The sequence below is a fragment of the Seriola lalandi genome, unplaced genomic scaffold (genome assembly GCF_002814215.2).
Source record: "Seriola lalandi dorsalis isolate HSWRI2012SDOR001 ecotype SW California unplaced genomic scaffold, Sedor1 jcf7180002054316, whole genome shotgun sequence".
NCBI classification, from domain to species: Eukaryota; Metazoa; Chordata; class Actinopteri; order Carangiformes; family Carangidae; genus Seriola; species Seriola lalandi.
In genome coordinates, this window is record NW_019524869.1 from 55,996 (window position 1) to 73,495 (window position 17,500).

Sequence of the window (17,500 nt, forward strand, 5' to 3'; positions counted from 1 at the left end):
TTTTCTGAGATACTGAATTTGGGGTTTTCATTAGTTGTCAGTTATAATCATCAAAATTAAAAGAAATAAACACCTGAAATATATCAGTCTGTGTGGCATGAATGTATACAGTATACAAGTTTCACTTTTTGAATGGAATTACTGAAATAAATCAACTTTTTAATGATATTCTAATTTATTGACCAGCACCTTTTTATATATATGTGTGTGTGTGTGTGTACATGCACTCTGCTACTATTTTCCTTGGTTAGATGCAAAACTGCTTTAAGTTTAATAATTTTCCTATTCATTCATTCCTATTCATACCATAGTCTTTCAGATTTTTGTGTTCCTTCTTCCAGGCAACCATTGTTTTTTGTGTTTGGTATAAATATTAACATACAGAGGCTTAAAACTTCTTGAATCATCCATCCAATGAACATAAAGTCTGGTTTTATTTTTGCCTGTGTTTGTGCGTTTGACTGTGCTGTGTGTTGTACCAGGATAAAGAAACAGGCTTTCACAGAGGCTTCTGCTGGGTTGCATTCACATCAGAGGAAGGCCTGAACAATGCACTGCAGAAGGAGCCACACATGCTGGAGGGAGCCAAGGTAAAAGTAAAAATATTATCATCACCCAGCTAGGTCTTTGTCCTCATCATGCCAGTGTCATTTTGGTCTGACAACACTTTAAGAGTATAGAAGATAGAGTTTATGAAACAGAGCTTTTACATATATTTGTATAGTTTGGCCTTTTTGTTGAATTGGGGTTTGTTACTAACAATTATTTTGTATTTATCTTATATTCATGTATATTATCTACCTTTTCAAATTTTCTGACATATTAATCAGTTCAAAAATAATTATAAATAAATTAATTCACCTTGTAAATCATTTAATTTGGAATTGATAACAGTCAAAGTTCTGTTTAAATCAGTTTATGCTCATTTGAAAATGGGGACAGGAAACCAAGGCATTGTTATAAAAAATGAACAATGTAATCGTAAAAGATAAGAAACATGAATAAATTATGGGTTGAAAGTATGTTTTTAGAAATGTCACTAAACATAATTAACTTTCAATCGGACTTGAGCCTCAACCTGAAAATACTGATATTCGGTATGTACCTTATCCTAATTTTTCTTCCTGTTTTTTTTTTTTCAGCTCCAGGTTCAGAGGAATAGACGTCTGTTTGCAGGGCAGAAACCAAACAAAGACAGTGAACATGACTAAAGCTCTCTTCTATTACTGAACTATTGAGACAGAAAAAGATGTTTTGTTATTCTCTGTTATTCTTTTGCTCAGCCAATAGGAAAACTTGGTGGTGTGTATAAGTCTGTGTGAACCTGTGTGTTCCTTTTTTTTTTGTTCACTTTCAGTGATTTGGGGCTGGAGCATTGTTGTTGTTTTTTGAAGACTTGTCCAGTTAATGACTGTATTTATTGTCAGTGATAGTGCTGTACTTTCTGTAACCATTCTCTCACACATCGTAAACCTGATACAGCCGGTTAATGCTTACTGAACACCATTCACTAATTTGTAATGTATGGGAATAAAAACTTTAACAACATTCATTTCAATGTGTGTTGTTTTGTTTGATTAGCGCTGGTATTTGTAATGTGGTATTTTAGTTCGATTTTTTTTTTTGGGGGGGGGGGGGGGGGGTGCTCATGAATAGTTGGTAAATTACCAGTAGAAGATTTTGTTTAGCGACTCCCAGTTAGGAAAGCCGACCGACATCACCTGGCAGAGTGGCAGAGCGATGTGTTGCTGTGCACGGGGCCACCTGAAAAAACATGTTTCAGGCGCTTTAAAAAACGCCCATCGCAACAATCCAATATCCGATTAAATGTACTCATGTAAAATATTGTCGAACGGCTGAAAATATTTTACATGAGGCATACATTTTAAGACATATTCGATCATTTCGGTGGGCGTTTTTTAAAAGTTTCTGAAGTTTCTAAAATCTGATTTTGTTTTTGGATTGTTATTGTCTTTTCTTTCATCGTTTTTAGTTTACGTGTGTGTGTGCCTTTGTAGATGAGGTTGTGCAACATAAAAAAACAGAATGAGCCGGAAATGAAGCAAGATAAAAGCAAATCGACACACACACACACATACATATATAAAGGCTGAACAAGATTTAAAAAATAAACAAACAAATAAATAAATATATATATATATATATATCGGTTTTTCGTTTTCTTTTATCTTGTTTAGTATTCCGGCGTCTCTTGATGAACAGCTGATCACCGTCTGACGCATGTAAAATACGTCATTGTGGTCGTCCATGTTGTAGTTTTGATCTATCATAAACGGCGACAATCAAGGCATACAGTCTCACTTCATTAACCCGTTTACCCGACCTTCTGTATGAGCATCATAGAAGTCATCTCTCTATATGTTATAGTATCGTGCGAGTCTATAGCTAATGTAAATGTAGTTACCCACATCTCCACATTTACTACGTTAACCAGAATTCTTCGCTCTCAAGTCGAAAACTCGTCAAGAGGTCAAAACGAAACCGGCAAGTGAAAGACACACTGCAGAGACTCCGGTAAGACGCTGTGGTTCGCAGACAGTGGACTGAATGGGTTTGTTTGTCCGGAGTGAAGGATTTTCCCTTGTTGAAACTCGGCGTGTCGGTTCAGTGTGGATGCTCGTCACAAGTCTGTCGTGTGGTTCCGTGTCTGTTTCAACTAGTTTTTTATGCAGCAGATCGTTGCATAACACACATGTGCCAGAGCTCATGCGGTGTTTTACCTTTAACGTGAGATTCAAACTCCAACCTGAACCAAACCACCAAGCAGCACTAACATCCAGGTTCTCCCCTGCAACCGACTGTCGGTTAAATGCATTTTAATTGCCTGCAATTATGTCCCCTGTAGCCTGTCTCTCTGTCAGGCGACCTTGTGTAAAGGGGCATTCCATCAAGTTTCTACAGATTAGGTTCATCTTGCTATGATTAGTTCTACTCCAGCAAAACTAAGGTTGATGATTCTTAGTGATGCATTTCCTCAGTTTGGACCATACAGTTGGACTACATATTAAAAAGGAAACCCTGCATTACAAACAAAAGGAGTGTGGCAACTGATAGACAGGATGGAGGATCTAATGAACAAACTATCTAGTTGTACAATAGAAAATGTAGCTTTCAGTGTTTTAGTCCACCAAAAAACACTGATCAACTAAAAGTCAAGATATTTGTGTCTTTGCTGCATCAGTTCTTTTTCTTTGGTTGCTCCTTTTATAATTTTAATTTTGCATGTCTCCCAACTTTGTGGAAATGCAATGCTATATTGCTAAAGTTACCCTTTAATGACAGAGGATGAGAACATTGTGACGGAATGTACACATATTGTCCACACAATGTCAGATTTTGAATGTTTTCATTTTCCCAAGGTAAATGTATTGAATCATAATCACAGAGATCTTAATCACAAACACAGTTATTGTTTAAGGAACACAATGTGGACATGATAAGTTGTAGCTGAATATTTGCAGTGCAGCATCAGGCCATATAAATGGCATGCTCCATAAACCTGAGGACCCAATCTCCATGTGCATCCTCTGTCTTTCATTCAGTACCATTTATCCTTGGTTTATTGACTGTCAGTCAACAAGAAACATAGACTAATATACGGCCTGACAGCATGAAATAGGTCATGGTATTAGTGACAGTGATAATAGTCTGTCCCTTTTAAAGACCATTCTGGTCCAAGTTGAATTTGCTTCACCCTGCATGGGTTAAAACATCTGACATGTCTTCTATGTTGATGAGGGTTGATATTTATCTTCTGAAAGAGATTTTGATGGATACTTGAAATGAACTGGCTTAGCTGGTTTGCTTTCTGATTTTAAAATGAGTGAACAATGAACATCTGACGGGTCAGACGAGACTGATGTTCATTTAGCACACTGGGAGTAGGTGTACCTGAAGGCTTCCCAGCATGCACTGGGGCAGAGGAATTATCATTGATGTCATTTTATCTGTGTTGTTATATGGTTGCTGGTATGTTCCCTGCTACGTTTCTGTTCCTATCTGATAGCTCTATCTTGACAGAACATGTGTACTTGCACTTGTGAGAACTGACTGTCACTACCATTAGGTAATATTGCGCTGAATATTTCAATAACATCATATCTGCTGTTTTTCCTTTATGCAGCACTTTCAATTATATAACTTTCAGCTCTTACAGTGACGCCTTCAAAAGACCATACATGGTGAAAGATTTGACATTTTACAATAAAATAAATAAATAAATAAATAAATAAAATTATCTGCCTCATACTGAACTTTATTAACTTAAACCACAGTTAAACAGTGACCTCTACTGGTGTGTAGGTGATTTCTATAGGACACAGACCAAACCACAGTTACAGTTCAAAGCACAGCTTCTGAAGTCACACCCATAGGATTTAAGTGATAGATAGAAGTTTCCCAAACCTTAAACTGCTATATGCAGGGGTACAACCCTTTAAAAATATTAAACAAAAAATTATAAATACAAATGTACATAAATAAATAGTTATTGTTACTGATCTGGTAAAAGATGCCTTGCCTTTACTAGATTACTATCACATACATACACCTGACACACAGTGTGTTTATGAGCAAGGTTTGTAGAAATGATGAAACACTAAGTATTTCTCATATTTTCTGTATTTAGTCTGTAACCTGCAGCTGCATGTTGGACGCTCAGTAAAATGTGGTAATGACTGTATGCCACAGACGATGCTCAGCTGTTGCTGGTGCATGTGCACCAATGTAAGGCCAGAGTTCAGTCAGTATGTCAATATATTCAGAGTTGGTTTAACACTGAATATTGAGTGGAGAAAATTAGCTTTCTTGGTTTGGTTTGGTTCCACCTCTCTCCTCCGAAGAAAGAATCCAGTGTTTCCCCAAAAATGGACAGAAGTCCACCCCAAATGTCTTAAAGTCATGCCAAACATCACTGTATCAGTGGCGAAGATGCTATTTGCTCTGCTGCTGAAGGCAGGGGAGCTAGTCCTGAAGGCACCAGCAGCCGCAATAAAAAGTCATTCAGAGTTCTCACATTTATGAATTGATGAAACACAGCTATTCTTTTATCTTTGCCATCTTTGACACTTTTTTTTCATAAACTTGGAGTCTGTCAGAACGTGCTTTTCATATTCATTCTTCCTCCAGTGCCTCTGATGGCTGGTCGGCTCCTCAAAGTCTCCTCTCTGGCTACAGCACTGTTTGCCTCCTCTGGGTTTTATCTGTACAACAGACAACTGGACCTCAATGACCTGAGTATCATCCGCTTCGGACGAGCTGCAGCTACTGTGAGTTACTTCACACCTCTACCCTGTGAATCTTGATTTGGGGATTGTAGATGTTCTATGTTTTTGTCTTGATGCTTTTGTTTTGACGTCAGGTTGAGTTCCCAGAAGCCTGTGCAAAGCAAGATTAGTGGGTTGGCAGCTATCGATCTCTACCAGTAGAACTGGCTTCATGATAGAAGACTCGCATGCTGTACATATTATTTAGATATAAAATGGATATTTTTCGATGTTGTTGCCTTTTGATCATTAGATGTTCTGTATATTATACATAAATGAACACCAATCTCCCAAAGCATACTGCACTGTTTATGAGATTTTTCTTCAATTCCCACTGGATTCAGCTGCAGCTTAAACTTGAAACTTGCTTTTGATAGGTGACTGGACATCTCAGTGAACAACATTCTGCCAATGCTAATGCTCACTCAGTCCTTTCCAAAATGATCTCATTCATATCAACTTTAAAGCTGATAGCTTCAGTATCATTCCATAGCGAGGTTTCAGACTTAAATGTTTTGCTTTTGCTGATTTTATGATTGTTTGTTCATTAGTACAATCGTGACTCCTCAGTTCTTTACATGTTGCAGTTCTGTTTGTCTGCAGACGGCGGTCATCAGCTACGACTATCTGACTGCATTCAAACATGTGGAATATGGCACAGAGGAATACTGGGAACTCAAGTCCAAGGTAGATAAGCCCTTTTTTGTTTTTCCAAACTATTAACTCAGTGACAAAGACATGCATTTCGTATAGCTACTTCACAATAAAAGCACCCCTAGCTCTCTGGTAAAATTTGTATGCCTCCGCACCGGTAACAGAGCCGGAGCCATATTCTTTTGTGGGGTCTGAGCTCTGCCTCACGAGCGGGACACAATAAATATTGGACCTTTGGTTGTCTATCAATTTATTGGCTATCATAAATTAAGAAAATATTAATATTTAAATAATAATATTAAATTATAACTTTAAAATGAATTAAAGTCCTGGGGCTACCAGCCTAAACTAATAGCAAAATAGCCAATATTGGTTCAGTCTTAAATTTTTACTATTTAATCTGGAACTCTGATAATTAACTTAATAACTATAACCAAATTACCATATCAACAGTAAGTAAAGGTTGAAGGATTGGATTTCTACTGAGTAGAGGCTGTCAATATACACACTTGTGCAACAGTAAACACACCAGTAGTTATACTTAAAGACATTTGTTTACAATGGAACAGAGTAAAAACACAATGTCTAATCTAGTATTTACAGGTGTGTATATGTATATATGTATGTGTGTGTGTGTGTGTGTGTGTCTGTGGGGACAGACAAAGGCAAGATGGCCAATTCAAAATGTTCGCTGTGACCACATGACCTGAAGGAAGACTACACAAGATGGCGGTAAACAAAAAACTACTCAAAATGGCCACTGAGACCACCTAGTGTGTGGGGGAGGGAAGGTGTAAATTTCATTGTTAGCCTAGCTCATGTAATCTAAAGGTACCCGGTTAGATGGAGAAGGTTAGTTGCATGCAGGTTTTTGAACTGACACGTACTACAGGTATGTGTGTGTACATACAAGTACCCAATTGACTGTGTGACTAACCACAACCTAAGCAAACATTTCAACATCAAGACATTAACCAACATGTACATTAACAAAGGTTTATACTTCAGCTGCTTAGCTGTGCTGTGTTGTGCTGTGCTGTGCTGTGCTTTGCTATGCTATGCTATGCTAGGTGAGGTTAGGCCCAGTTAGTAAATGTTACCCAGTCCTTGGAACAAAACAAAGAGGTCCTTTCCAGTGTTGCTGAAGTGTCCAGAGAGTTGGGTGGCTTCCTGGTGGAGTAAAGTCCTGTCTGGCTGTGTTGCTTCCGCTGTTATCTCCTTTGTTCTTCTCACAGAGTTAGCTGTTCCACGCTAACTCTGCTGTGACTCCTGTTGCTTGGAAAATCAGCTGGCTGACCTTATGTTGTAGCCGCTGATTCTGAAGAGAACTTGGTTCACTCTCAGTTTATCCAAAGCAGGTCGCTGCTGTTGAGGAATGTTGCAGTCTGCTGTGAACAGGCCAGCAAGAGATCTGTTGTCTCAGGTAGCAGGGCTGACCTGGGCTGGGTCCTTGGTGCTCCTTGAAGAGCCGAGAGGGGAGAGCAGGAGCTGCCAGAGCAAGCCAAAAATAAAAGAGAGCGAGAACAAAGAAGGAGACCTGGTTTTGTTTGGTGACACCCTGGGCGGTCAGATGTCACACACTGACCAACACTGACTGGTCAGTGAGGTCCCTGGGGGAGGGTTGTCCCCAGGTGTGAACAGTGAGGAACTGTGGGGAAGTGAGATCCTTTGTCTGTGGAATAAAGATACATGTAGTCTCTTTAATGAGTCCCAACATTGTTTATGTGTTGTCCCTCCGTCTATCCGTCCCATTCTTGTGGACACAATATCTCACTCAAGACTTCACAATGCAATTATGACAAAATTTCACACAACTGGTTCATTTTTTATGACTCTGGATAAACAGGGATGTGACCTGAAACAAGTCTGAATGGTGGAGCCAGACAAGGGGCTATATAACTCACTTGTCCACATTTTATTAAGGCTTAAAGTTCTGCATAATTGAGGGCGTGCCACTTTGAGTGACAGGTGGGTGAGTGTATACCTGTCACAAGCCGGCATGCATCAAAGTCTCGGGTTGAAACACGCCCCACCTCTTTGCCCATTTTTGGATTAGCCGGGAATTCGGCGCAGTCGGGTACTGGCTCGTATGCAAAAGTGGAACAGCTCACTTTGAATTTAAAAGCCGCTCTACAGGAACCTATGGATGACATCATGGACGCTATGTCCATCTTTATTTATGGTCACAACACGGTGCAGCTAAAGCCTCTGTTCTTGTGTTCTCTGATTTTTTTTTTTTAGTACCCTAAACTGCTTTTGTGTTGTCGTGCTGGGTTTGAAAGCCAATCTCTAACCACTTAGACACTTAACAACAAACGATTAAACCAGCGAGTTAGAATACAACACCAATGCTAAACTGAGGACAGACTGGATACTACTGAGACTCATTTTCGTAAAATAGTATTACGATATGGGATAGGCTGGGGCTAGCTCGTTTGCATGCTAACTTCAGTGCATGAAAACAAGCGATACAAAAATATGCAAAACAAGAGTTAAAGTTGGTTTCCTTCCAACACTGGAGACTGTTGGCGAGTAAAGGAATGAAGTTTGATGCTGAAATAGACTGGTAAGTGAATAGCTGTTCATGCTAGCACTAGCTAGGTAGGGATAGAAAAAGCTTACACCACCATTAATGTTCACCAGCTATTCTCTAGTCTCTCTGCTGTTTGGTAATGAGCATATCAGAGTTTTTTCACTGAAAATAGTTGCCTGCTGTTGGCAGTTGATGAGAGCACTGAGTGAACCCACACAATAAAGTTTCAGGACAGAAAGTCAATACAATGAGCTAAAAGATGCAAAAAAGCTTTAGAGGGCAACTGAGTTGGTGGGTTCATAACTACAGACACCTTAGACAATGTTATTTTATCTGGGGAACTATTTTCTGTTATCCAGATATAGTTTGTACTATTTAATACATCTAAACATCCAGTGGCCTTAATTCATTGAGCGTATTTAGTGATTACCTAATTAATCTCTGCAGTCCTGTTTTCCATGACAAGTCCAAGGGAGAAACTGGCAATCAAATAAACCAATCAAATAATTTGTGGTTTTAAACTTGAAATGAACCTCCAATTGACACAAGACTGTTGAGCAGCAGACATGTTTCAACATCAGATTTTATTATTACCCATGGTCATATCCACTGAACAGGATCATTTTTGTAGGAGTAACCCCACTTGCAGATTAAAGGTAACAGTAATTGTCAGTTGATATACAGTGGGGTCCAAACGTCTAAGACCACTTTCCTATTTATCTCAGATGTTTGGATCTCATGTTACATAGAGTGATTTGTGCTGGTGTTTGTTTAAAGGCCACAGCTCAGTCAGGTTCACTTAGGAGACTGCTACTGTAAAGGTCTGGCAAAAAGTGCTCTGCTGCAGCAAGAGAGCTTTAGTGAACCTTTAAAGACCATGGTTCAGCATGGCTAGCCTTGTGTATGTGACACACACACACACACACACACACACACACACACACACACACACACACACACACACACACACACACATATACTCTGTACAGCCCCTTGGGCCCTGCTGGTCAAGCCTGGCTGTTAAAGCAGCCGTGCATCCCAGCGACCTCGGAACACCGTTCTCAGGGGTTGAGATTTCCTGCACAGACTGAATTCCCCAAATTTCATGTTTGATGATGGTCTCACACTGAAGACATCTGGATAATAATATTAAACCACTGTCACAGCGCGAACTACTGAAAACATAAAGTAACGTGACATTTTCATTGTGTGTTCTTTGACACTCAGCCATATGTGTTATGCATGGTCTCTGGCTCCACCTGATGGACTCAATTGAGAATGCAAACGAACTTGCAATATCTTGCAGCAAGCCGGTTGAAGCAGCGTATCCTTGCGACCGCCGGACACCACACTTACTGGTTGACATTTCCTGCACAGACTGTGTGGCAGCAAAGAAGATGTAGTGTGTTTTCTATGCATTCTTGATTCTGTCCACTGTGTGAAGCCAGAGACTACTCAACAAGCTCGCAATATGTTCCTGAATATTAAGTGTAGAACCATTGATGAAAATGTCATGTAAATCAAATGATTTCAGGAGTTGGCGTTGTGAGTTTGACTTCATATTAGTATGCAGATGTCTTGACGGTGAGGCTATCATCAAACAAGTGAAATTTGGGGATTGAAATATGGATAGTTAAGTTACAGCAACTGCTGTTTCCACATCACAAATCGACTACATGTAATAAGATTATCGCCAAAATGTACAATGCTATTCTTCAGTCCAAGTCTGAGAATACACTGGTATATAAAAGAGAAATGGGAGAAGCAGGGGAATTTTAATATCCTAGAGGAGGGCTGGAGAAGAATATGTCAAGCATAGTGAAATTCAACTAGCTCTTCACGAATCGCTTTTTTTTTTTTTTTGGAAATGCCATAATATTGTGCATTATTGGCAGGAAATACACAAACACATTAATAATGTATTGGGTGTAAGCATTCCTTTTAGATATGATGCTGTGTACATGGATCCCATTTGTAGGGTGTAATAATAATGTTAAGTGATAACTAATAGGAATACTTCTGGCTGTGGTCCAAAAAGAAAAAAAGTGCTTGATCTGGACCAGGTGGACTGAGTACATTAAACCTATAAAGTCAGATTGTAGTTGACTTGTCTGAATGAATGAGTAACGGTATAATGTGACTTGCATCTAGAGGCTCACTTTTTGTTCTATTATGTGTGTGTGTATCAAAAGTACTGCATCATTTTCTGCTTTAAATGTACACAATGGGATTCTCTTCTAGTTATATTGATACTATGTAAAATGAATATTGTCAAATGTATGCTTTTTCAAGAAAAAAAAGAACAGCTGTGTTAAATTTAACAGCCTCCCATGCTGGGACATGCCTGCCCTGTGTTACTCTATGTACAATGATCCACACAGAAAAGCACACGAGTGGACTGGCAACATGAAGTTTAAATTGGCAACTGCCTGAATGAAATTTAGAGAGCTATCATAGACTTGTTTATTCTCTCTACCCTAGCTCAGTGATTCACCTGGGTAGTGTTTTGAACCTCATGGCTTCACTGTAAGGGGGGGACTTGTTGGACGCTGCATGCACTCTCACTCTCAGCTAGCTAATGATGGTCAATAAACACTTCCAATGTGTACCCTGGATGAAACACTAATCAATAATGTGTTGTTTCTATTTCTACACATTTTGTTATGTAACTAATTACTGCTGAAGGTGAGTGATAAAGTATGTTCACACACAGACTCCACTCAGAAAAGCCAAGAACATTCATGATGATATGTTGTGGATCTGGTTGTAACTTATTCAGTGATCTGTGGTGAGTGTCATCGTGTGCCAATAGAATCAACAACCAATAAAAACATAAGAGCCTTCATGAGGGTGAGATTTCTTTCAGGGCTGTTGGATTAGATAACATTATACTGCATTAGTTTGAGCTTGGTGGACCTTTATAAACTAGTTACTGAGTATATATATCAGTACCAGCAACAGGCTTTGCAATTACATAATATTAAAAGCCTGTGTCATATGAAGTTATCATGTCAGTTCCCTCTAATGCTTTTTTCTTGTTGTGAGGGGCACATTTGACTGCACAGTTAATGAGGCCTTGTTTCTGCATCTCATCTTCGTTGTTGTTTGCTTGTCACCCTTTGCTTGTCTCTCAGTAGAGCAGCCGAGCTGCTTTCAGAATCTCATGAAGAGCTTCACTCAAAAGCCACTTAGGCAGCCAGTCTTCCAGGCTCATCAAAGGCTGCCCTAGTGAACCGAGGGGCCATTCACAGCCAATTAGAGTGTATCACAGAACAAGCATGAGAGAAGTCTGCCAAATGACCACAGGAATATGGCCTGCAATGAGAGAACAGATGGACTGACTGCCTTTTGTCCTCTGTAACTACTGAAGTGTGCTGTGATTTATCTCCTCCTCAGGAACACACTGTGGCTCCACACTACACGAAACTCCTATGTAACATAGTACCACACTACCACATGTAGAAAACATTTGAGAACAAGTAAGAATAAGCTGGTGTGTGCAGTTTAGCTCATAGTATATTTGTATATATTAGTATATTTTTTGTCGATTGATGTTTTTTATTCTACGTCGTTGTTTTGTCTGACGATGGAGAAAATACTGTACACAAATGAAGAACTCCTGGCTTTAAAGATTACCAGATATGGAGTTAAACATCCCATACTGGCTGAGCTGAAGAAGCCATACCGTGGATGCAAAGCGGGGCTAAGCTAAAGGCTAGGACATGGAGATATAAGCCTTTTCTACCATCAATCCTCATGGTAAATGTCAACTCCCTGGCAAACAAGTATGATGAACTGGAGGCACTTGTGAAGAACCAGCGAGAATATTGTGAATGTAGTCTCATGTATTTCACGGAGACCTGGTTAAATGACAACACTCCCGACTGTTGTGTGGATTTACCTGGCTTCACTGCAGTACAAGTGGACAAAGCCAGGATGCCAGAGCAAGTGGAAAGAATAAATGTGGAGGACTGGTTCTGCTTGTGAAGAATAGATGGTGCAACCCCGGTCACATGACAGTGACAGGATATTGAACTGTTGGCAGTTGGTCTTAGACCGTACTCTCTTCCGAGGGAGTTCTCACACATCGTCGCCATTGTTGTTTACATTCAACCATGAGCAGAGCCTGCAGTCGCGTGTGATGTCATTTACGAGACTGTTGCAAGAGTACAGACCCAGAACCCTGATGCATTCATTGAAATATCAGGGGATCTTAGCCATGTTACTCTCACCTCTCATCTGACTGGCTTCACTTAGTATGCTGACTGTCCCACAAGGGAAAATACTTGGGACACTTGATCTGTTGTAGGCAAATGTCAAGGAGGCCTACACTGCTTCAGCTCTACCACCACTTGGCAGATCAGATCATAATCTGGTATTTCTTCAGCCTTCCTACAAACCCTCTGTACTGAGGCAGGCTGCAACCACCCGCTCATTCAGGAACTGGATCCCGGAGGCCAGTGAGTATCTAAAAGACTGTTTTCAGTGCACAGATTGGAATGTACGTTTCAAGTCGCAGGAAAATGATAATAGCAGGGACCCTGACCTTGATAAAATGGTTGAATGTACCACAAACTACATTGACTTCTGTATGGACACTCTAATACCAGCAAGGACTGTACACTGCTTTCCAAACAACAAACCCTGGATCACCAGTAACATCAAGACCCTCCTCAACCAGAAAAAGGAGGCCTTCAGGGATGGAGACAGGAAGAAGCTCAGGTGTGTGCAACATGAGCTGAAGAGGAGATTGAAGCTACAAAAATAAAGTAGAGAGGAAGCTGCAGCACAACAACACCTGAGAGGTGTGGAAGAAGATGAGGACTATCACTGACTATAAAGAGAAGAACAGCCAGGCAACATCAGGGGATGTGGACAAGGCCAATGAGTTCGACCTGTACTAGAACAGGTTTGACACAGCTTCACCTGTTCTCTCTCCCACTGCTTCAGCTGCTTCTTCTATGGCATCTCCTTTACAACCTGACACTGCAGCTGCAACTCCCTGCACACTGGGGTCAAGTCTCCTGTCCTTTACAACGGAGGAGGTGAGGGCAGAGCTCAAGAGGCTACATCCTGGAAAGGCAATAGATCCAGATGGTGTGTGTCCAAGGCTGTTAAAGGACTGCAGCCCAGCTGGCTGAGCCTCTCCAGAGGATCTTTAACTTAAGTCTATAAACAGCGAGGGTCCCGGTCCTGTGGAATCATCATGTCTTGTTCCGGTCCCTAAAGTAGTGCGGCAAGCTGAGATAAATGACTACAGACCGATGCCCTTGCATCATGAAGACCCTGGAGCGGCTGCTTCTCACCTTCTGAGGCCACAGGTTGAACATGCACTTGACCCCCTACAGTTCGCCTACAAAGAACATATTGGAGTGGATGATGCCATCCTTTACATGCTCCACCGGGCCCATTCTTACTTGGATGAGCCAGGTAGTTACATGAGGATTATGTTCTTTGATTTCTCAAGTGCATTTAACACCATCCAACCCCCCATTCTTAAAGACAAGATTAAAGGGATGGGGGTGGAGCTCTGCTTCACGTCCTGGATTGTGGATTACATGACAGGACGACCACAGTATGTCAGGCTGGGTAACTGGCTCAGGGGCAATGATGAGCAGCGCTGGGGCTCCACAGGGGACTCTCACAGCTATTGTGGCGCATACCAGGAATGGGCAGGAAGAGGACTACAGGGATCTAATGATGGCCTTCAGTGAATGGAGCGACAAGAACTGCCTCCTTCTGAACACCGCCAAGACCAAGGAGATGGGCATTGACTTTCGGAGTTCTAGGCCCACCCTTCAGCCAGTCAACATTCGAGGGAAGGACATTGAGGTGGTGTACACTTATAAATACGTTCATTGTGTTCAGGTACTGCAATTTTAAAGCACATTCTGTCAGGCTGTAAGGTTAGTCTGTCGCAAGGCCGGTATAAGTGGCGACATAACCAGGTTTTAAAAAGCTTAGCTGCAGGAATTGAAGAGTTACGGAGGCAGGCAAATTTAGGAGGGCCTAAAATAAAGAGAGTTGCAATCAAGTTTGTTCAAGAGGGAGAGAAAGTTGGTGAGACAACAAGGAGGCAAGGCAGCTTAGAGGGTGCTTGTGATTGGGAAATGCAGGTAGATTTAGGAGGAAAGCTTGTTGTTTAAATAGCCAGTACAAAGCTAAGGCCTGACATAGTCTTGTGGTCTTGGAGTAGAATGACAGTATATTTCATAGAGCTGACTGTTCCGTGGGAGGCTTCAGTTGTAGAAACATATGAAAGGAAAAAGTCAGATGAGGCAGCAAGATCCAGTCAGTGGATTTGGATGAGAAGAATTAATGGTAGCTGGGGGCCCAGCAGGGGGAGCACTTAGGATAGACAGACTCTTAGGAGAAGCAAGGAAGAAATCCAGGAAGAGGAAGTGTTTTTAAGTTGGGGGTGTGGCCTGTGTGAATCTGCTAGTGTGTTTTGTCAGAGTTGATGATGGTGTTGTTTGTGGTAGAATAGGCAAGGTAAAGAAAATAGTCGTGGTGTGAGGAGCAGTGATGGCTGGCATTAGGGGAGTGACTCTGGGACGCCAATGATCACTGTCTAGCCTCCTGGAGGTGTCGTGGGACCAACTAGACGAAACACTGGTGAAAGGAGGCTCCCACCTGATGACCCCAAAGACATGTTAGTTATCACTGATCATTAGTCTGTATAGCTAAATTAATAGTTATCATCGGACATGTTAAGCTTAGGGAGCTATTCACTGAGTCTGGACCATTTTCTGTAGCACAAGTTTCTTGTGTTTACCTTGAACCTAGGTGTGCACATGGACAGTGAACTGGACTGTTCCCTGAACATGGATGCCATCTACCTGAAGGAGCAGAGCTGGCTATTTTTCCTCAGGAAGCTCAGGTCCTTTGACGTCTGCAGTGAAATGCCAGGTGGCTAGTACTCTTTTATGCTGCAGTCTGCACTAAACCATGTGAATTGGTCAATAATGTTGAAATACTATACACCTGTTTCAAGTTCATGCAGCTGTACAGCCTCATTGTAATGAGATGCCAGAGGTAGGCCAAAAGCAGGTTTGGAGCAGTTTTACTGTATCTTTGACATACTTCACATTCATTCACAATTTTCTGCAGGGTGGAGTTACATTCTATATCTTTATTACCTGAACTCCTTAGAAGCTTATGCAGTCTGCCAGCTGAAGCATGGCCAAATTGTTTGTGAAGTTTCAACAACATTAACTACTTTTTTTGCTCACTTAATAGTTTCTGAGATTGTTAGTATTTCATCTTCACACTGACTTTCTTCGTGCTCATCTTTTCTTTCTCTCGCGGTGTCACCTTCTGTAGTTGCCAATACCTGGTCATCCCACTGAGTATTCTTGTTTTTGTCATCTGTAATGTTCACACAGTAATGACCAGAGATTGTAAAGTCAAGTTGTACAGGTTTGTTGAACATCATCGCCCTGTCAATCTCCACACCGACTACTGTCTCTGCTCTTTTCATGGAGGCTTTGCTCAAAAAGCAGTGGAATGTCAGGACTACATCAGTTTCAATATGACATTCAGTCTTTCCAATCCTTGCAGGAATATTTAACCTTTGAGTGGAGTAGACCAAATTTCCATCTCCAAACCTAAAGGGTCTGCAGCTGCATGTTATTATTTTCTTCAATTAATTCAACTCGTTCTGGTTTAATCCATTGATGCAGATATCTAGTCACTCCTGTCCACACACATTCCTTGTGTATGTAGTGTCTATAATCACTGAAGCAAAACACTCTGTCATAAAGATTTCTGCTTCATAGGGTGACTCTTTCGTGTACAGAGTCAGTACCTAGAGTACCTAGAGTGTAACTCTCCCTTATGTGTGTCATCTTCTGTCATCTTGACTTGCTCACCTTTGTGGCCAGTCTTTGGCCCAGTGAAATGTAGACTGACAAGCAACACACTTTGACCTGTGTCCATAACTGTCCAGTGGGTTTGTGCCAGGCAGTAGAGTCTTATGTCGATCCTTATCATGCCTCGACTTGCCTCTCTGTTGGCTCTGCTCTGTTATCAATGCCATTTCTTGATTAATTCCCATGCCAGAAGCAGACGCTTTTTCTCCAAAAATTCAATGCTGACTTCATATATGTAAATGTCAGGTCTGTGAACACTGTTGGAGTCAACTGTCGATCTTTTGTGTCCAAGCATGCAGTATCCAGTAGTTTGAAAGCTAGTACTGCATTGGGAAGTTCCATCTTGTATTTTTGCATCCGAGAGTAATATTGTTCAAAATCAATTATATAGTCCGCCATGGATGCATTACAGTCCTCTTGTAATCTGTTCAAAACTTGAGTATGCTTCAAATGTTTGTACATTTTCTTCCTTGAGAAACAAATTGTCTAGTTTCACAAGTTTTCATATCAGTGTCTTTATTCCAGTCATCTAATGGTATTTCCATCGCTGTTTATCTTCCCCTCGCCGACAGCACGAAAACAACACCAAGCATTTGCTTTTCTTTTTCAAGCTCTGTAACTCGTCCAAATTGCAACTTCATTTTTCCAGCTATCGTATGGCTTCCCTTCATCAAAGCCTGGTGGGATTCTGTAGTTGCTAACCGTCCTCTGCCACCATGTTCATCGAAAGGAAAACAAATATTTCATAGTTTTGAAACCGCTTTTGAGTGAGCTGATGTAGCTAATACATATGCCTTTATGGTTCAGGCTGCACCAATTAGCCATTATCAGCTGACAACCCTACAACCGCATATTCATCTCCTACACTCAACTATATCATGTAGTGTTGACTCTCCTTGCTCTGTTTTATCATTAGATGTTGAAAAAGCTTTTGATGGGCAGGAATGGGATTATCTCTGGGCTACATTGAATAAATTTGGATTAGGGGCACAATTCATTAGCATGATAAAAGTTTTATATGCAAATTCTTCAGTAATGGTCTACCAGTTTCCAGTTGCCAGGGGTACTCGCCAGGTTTGCCCCCTTTCACCGCTACTTTTTCCCTCTCCCTCGAACCACTGGCTCAGCACGTGAGACAGCGTCTGTCAGTGTTACCT

At 41.0% G+C, this 17,500-nt stretch overlaps 2 protein-coding genes across 3 annotated transcripts in view; both read left to right on the forward strand.

The window, feature by feature from the left end:
• The window catches only part of slirp (SRA stem-loop interacting RNA binding protein), a 3,762-nt gene extending 2,210 nt beyond the window's left edge, over positions 1-1,552 (forward strand). The window contains exons 3-4 of the mRNA XM_023406744.2: positions 483-590; positions 1,143-1,552. Of these exons, the coding sequence (XP_023262512.1) occupies positions 483-590; positions 1,143-1,211 (177 nt within the window). The 3' untranslated portion in view covers positions 1,212-1,552. The remainder of the gene's footprint in view (positions 1-482; positions 591-1,142) is intronic.
• Positions 1,553-2,235: 683 nt separating this feature from the next.
• The window catches only part of adck1 (aarF domain containing kinase 1), a 106,388-nt gene continuing 91,123 nt past the window's right edge, over positions 2,236-17,500 (forward strand). Inside the window, exons 1-3 of one of the 2 annotated variants that reach the window (XM_023406735.2) lie at positions 2,236-2,535; positions 5,149-5,288; positions 5,889-5,972. In XM_023406735.2, the coding sequence (XP_023262503.1) occupies positions 5,157-5,288; positions 5,889-5,972 (216 nt within the window). In that variant the 5' untranslated portion in view covers positions 2,236-2,535; positions 5,149-5,156. The remainder of the gene's footprint in view (positions 2,536-5,148; positions 5,289-5,888; positions 5,973-17,500) is intronic. The other variant, XM_023406736.2, reaches the window with a different exon arrangement.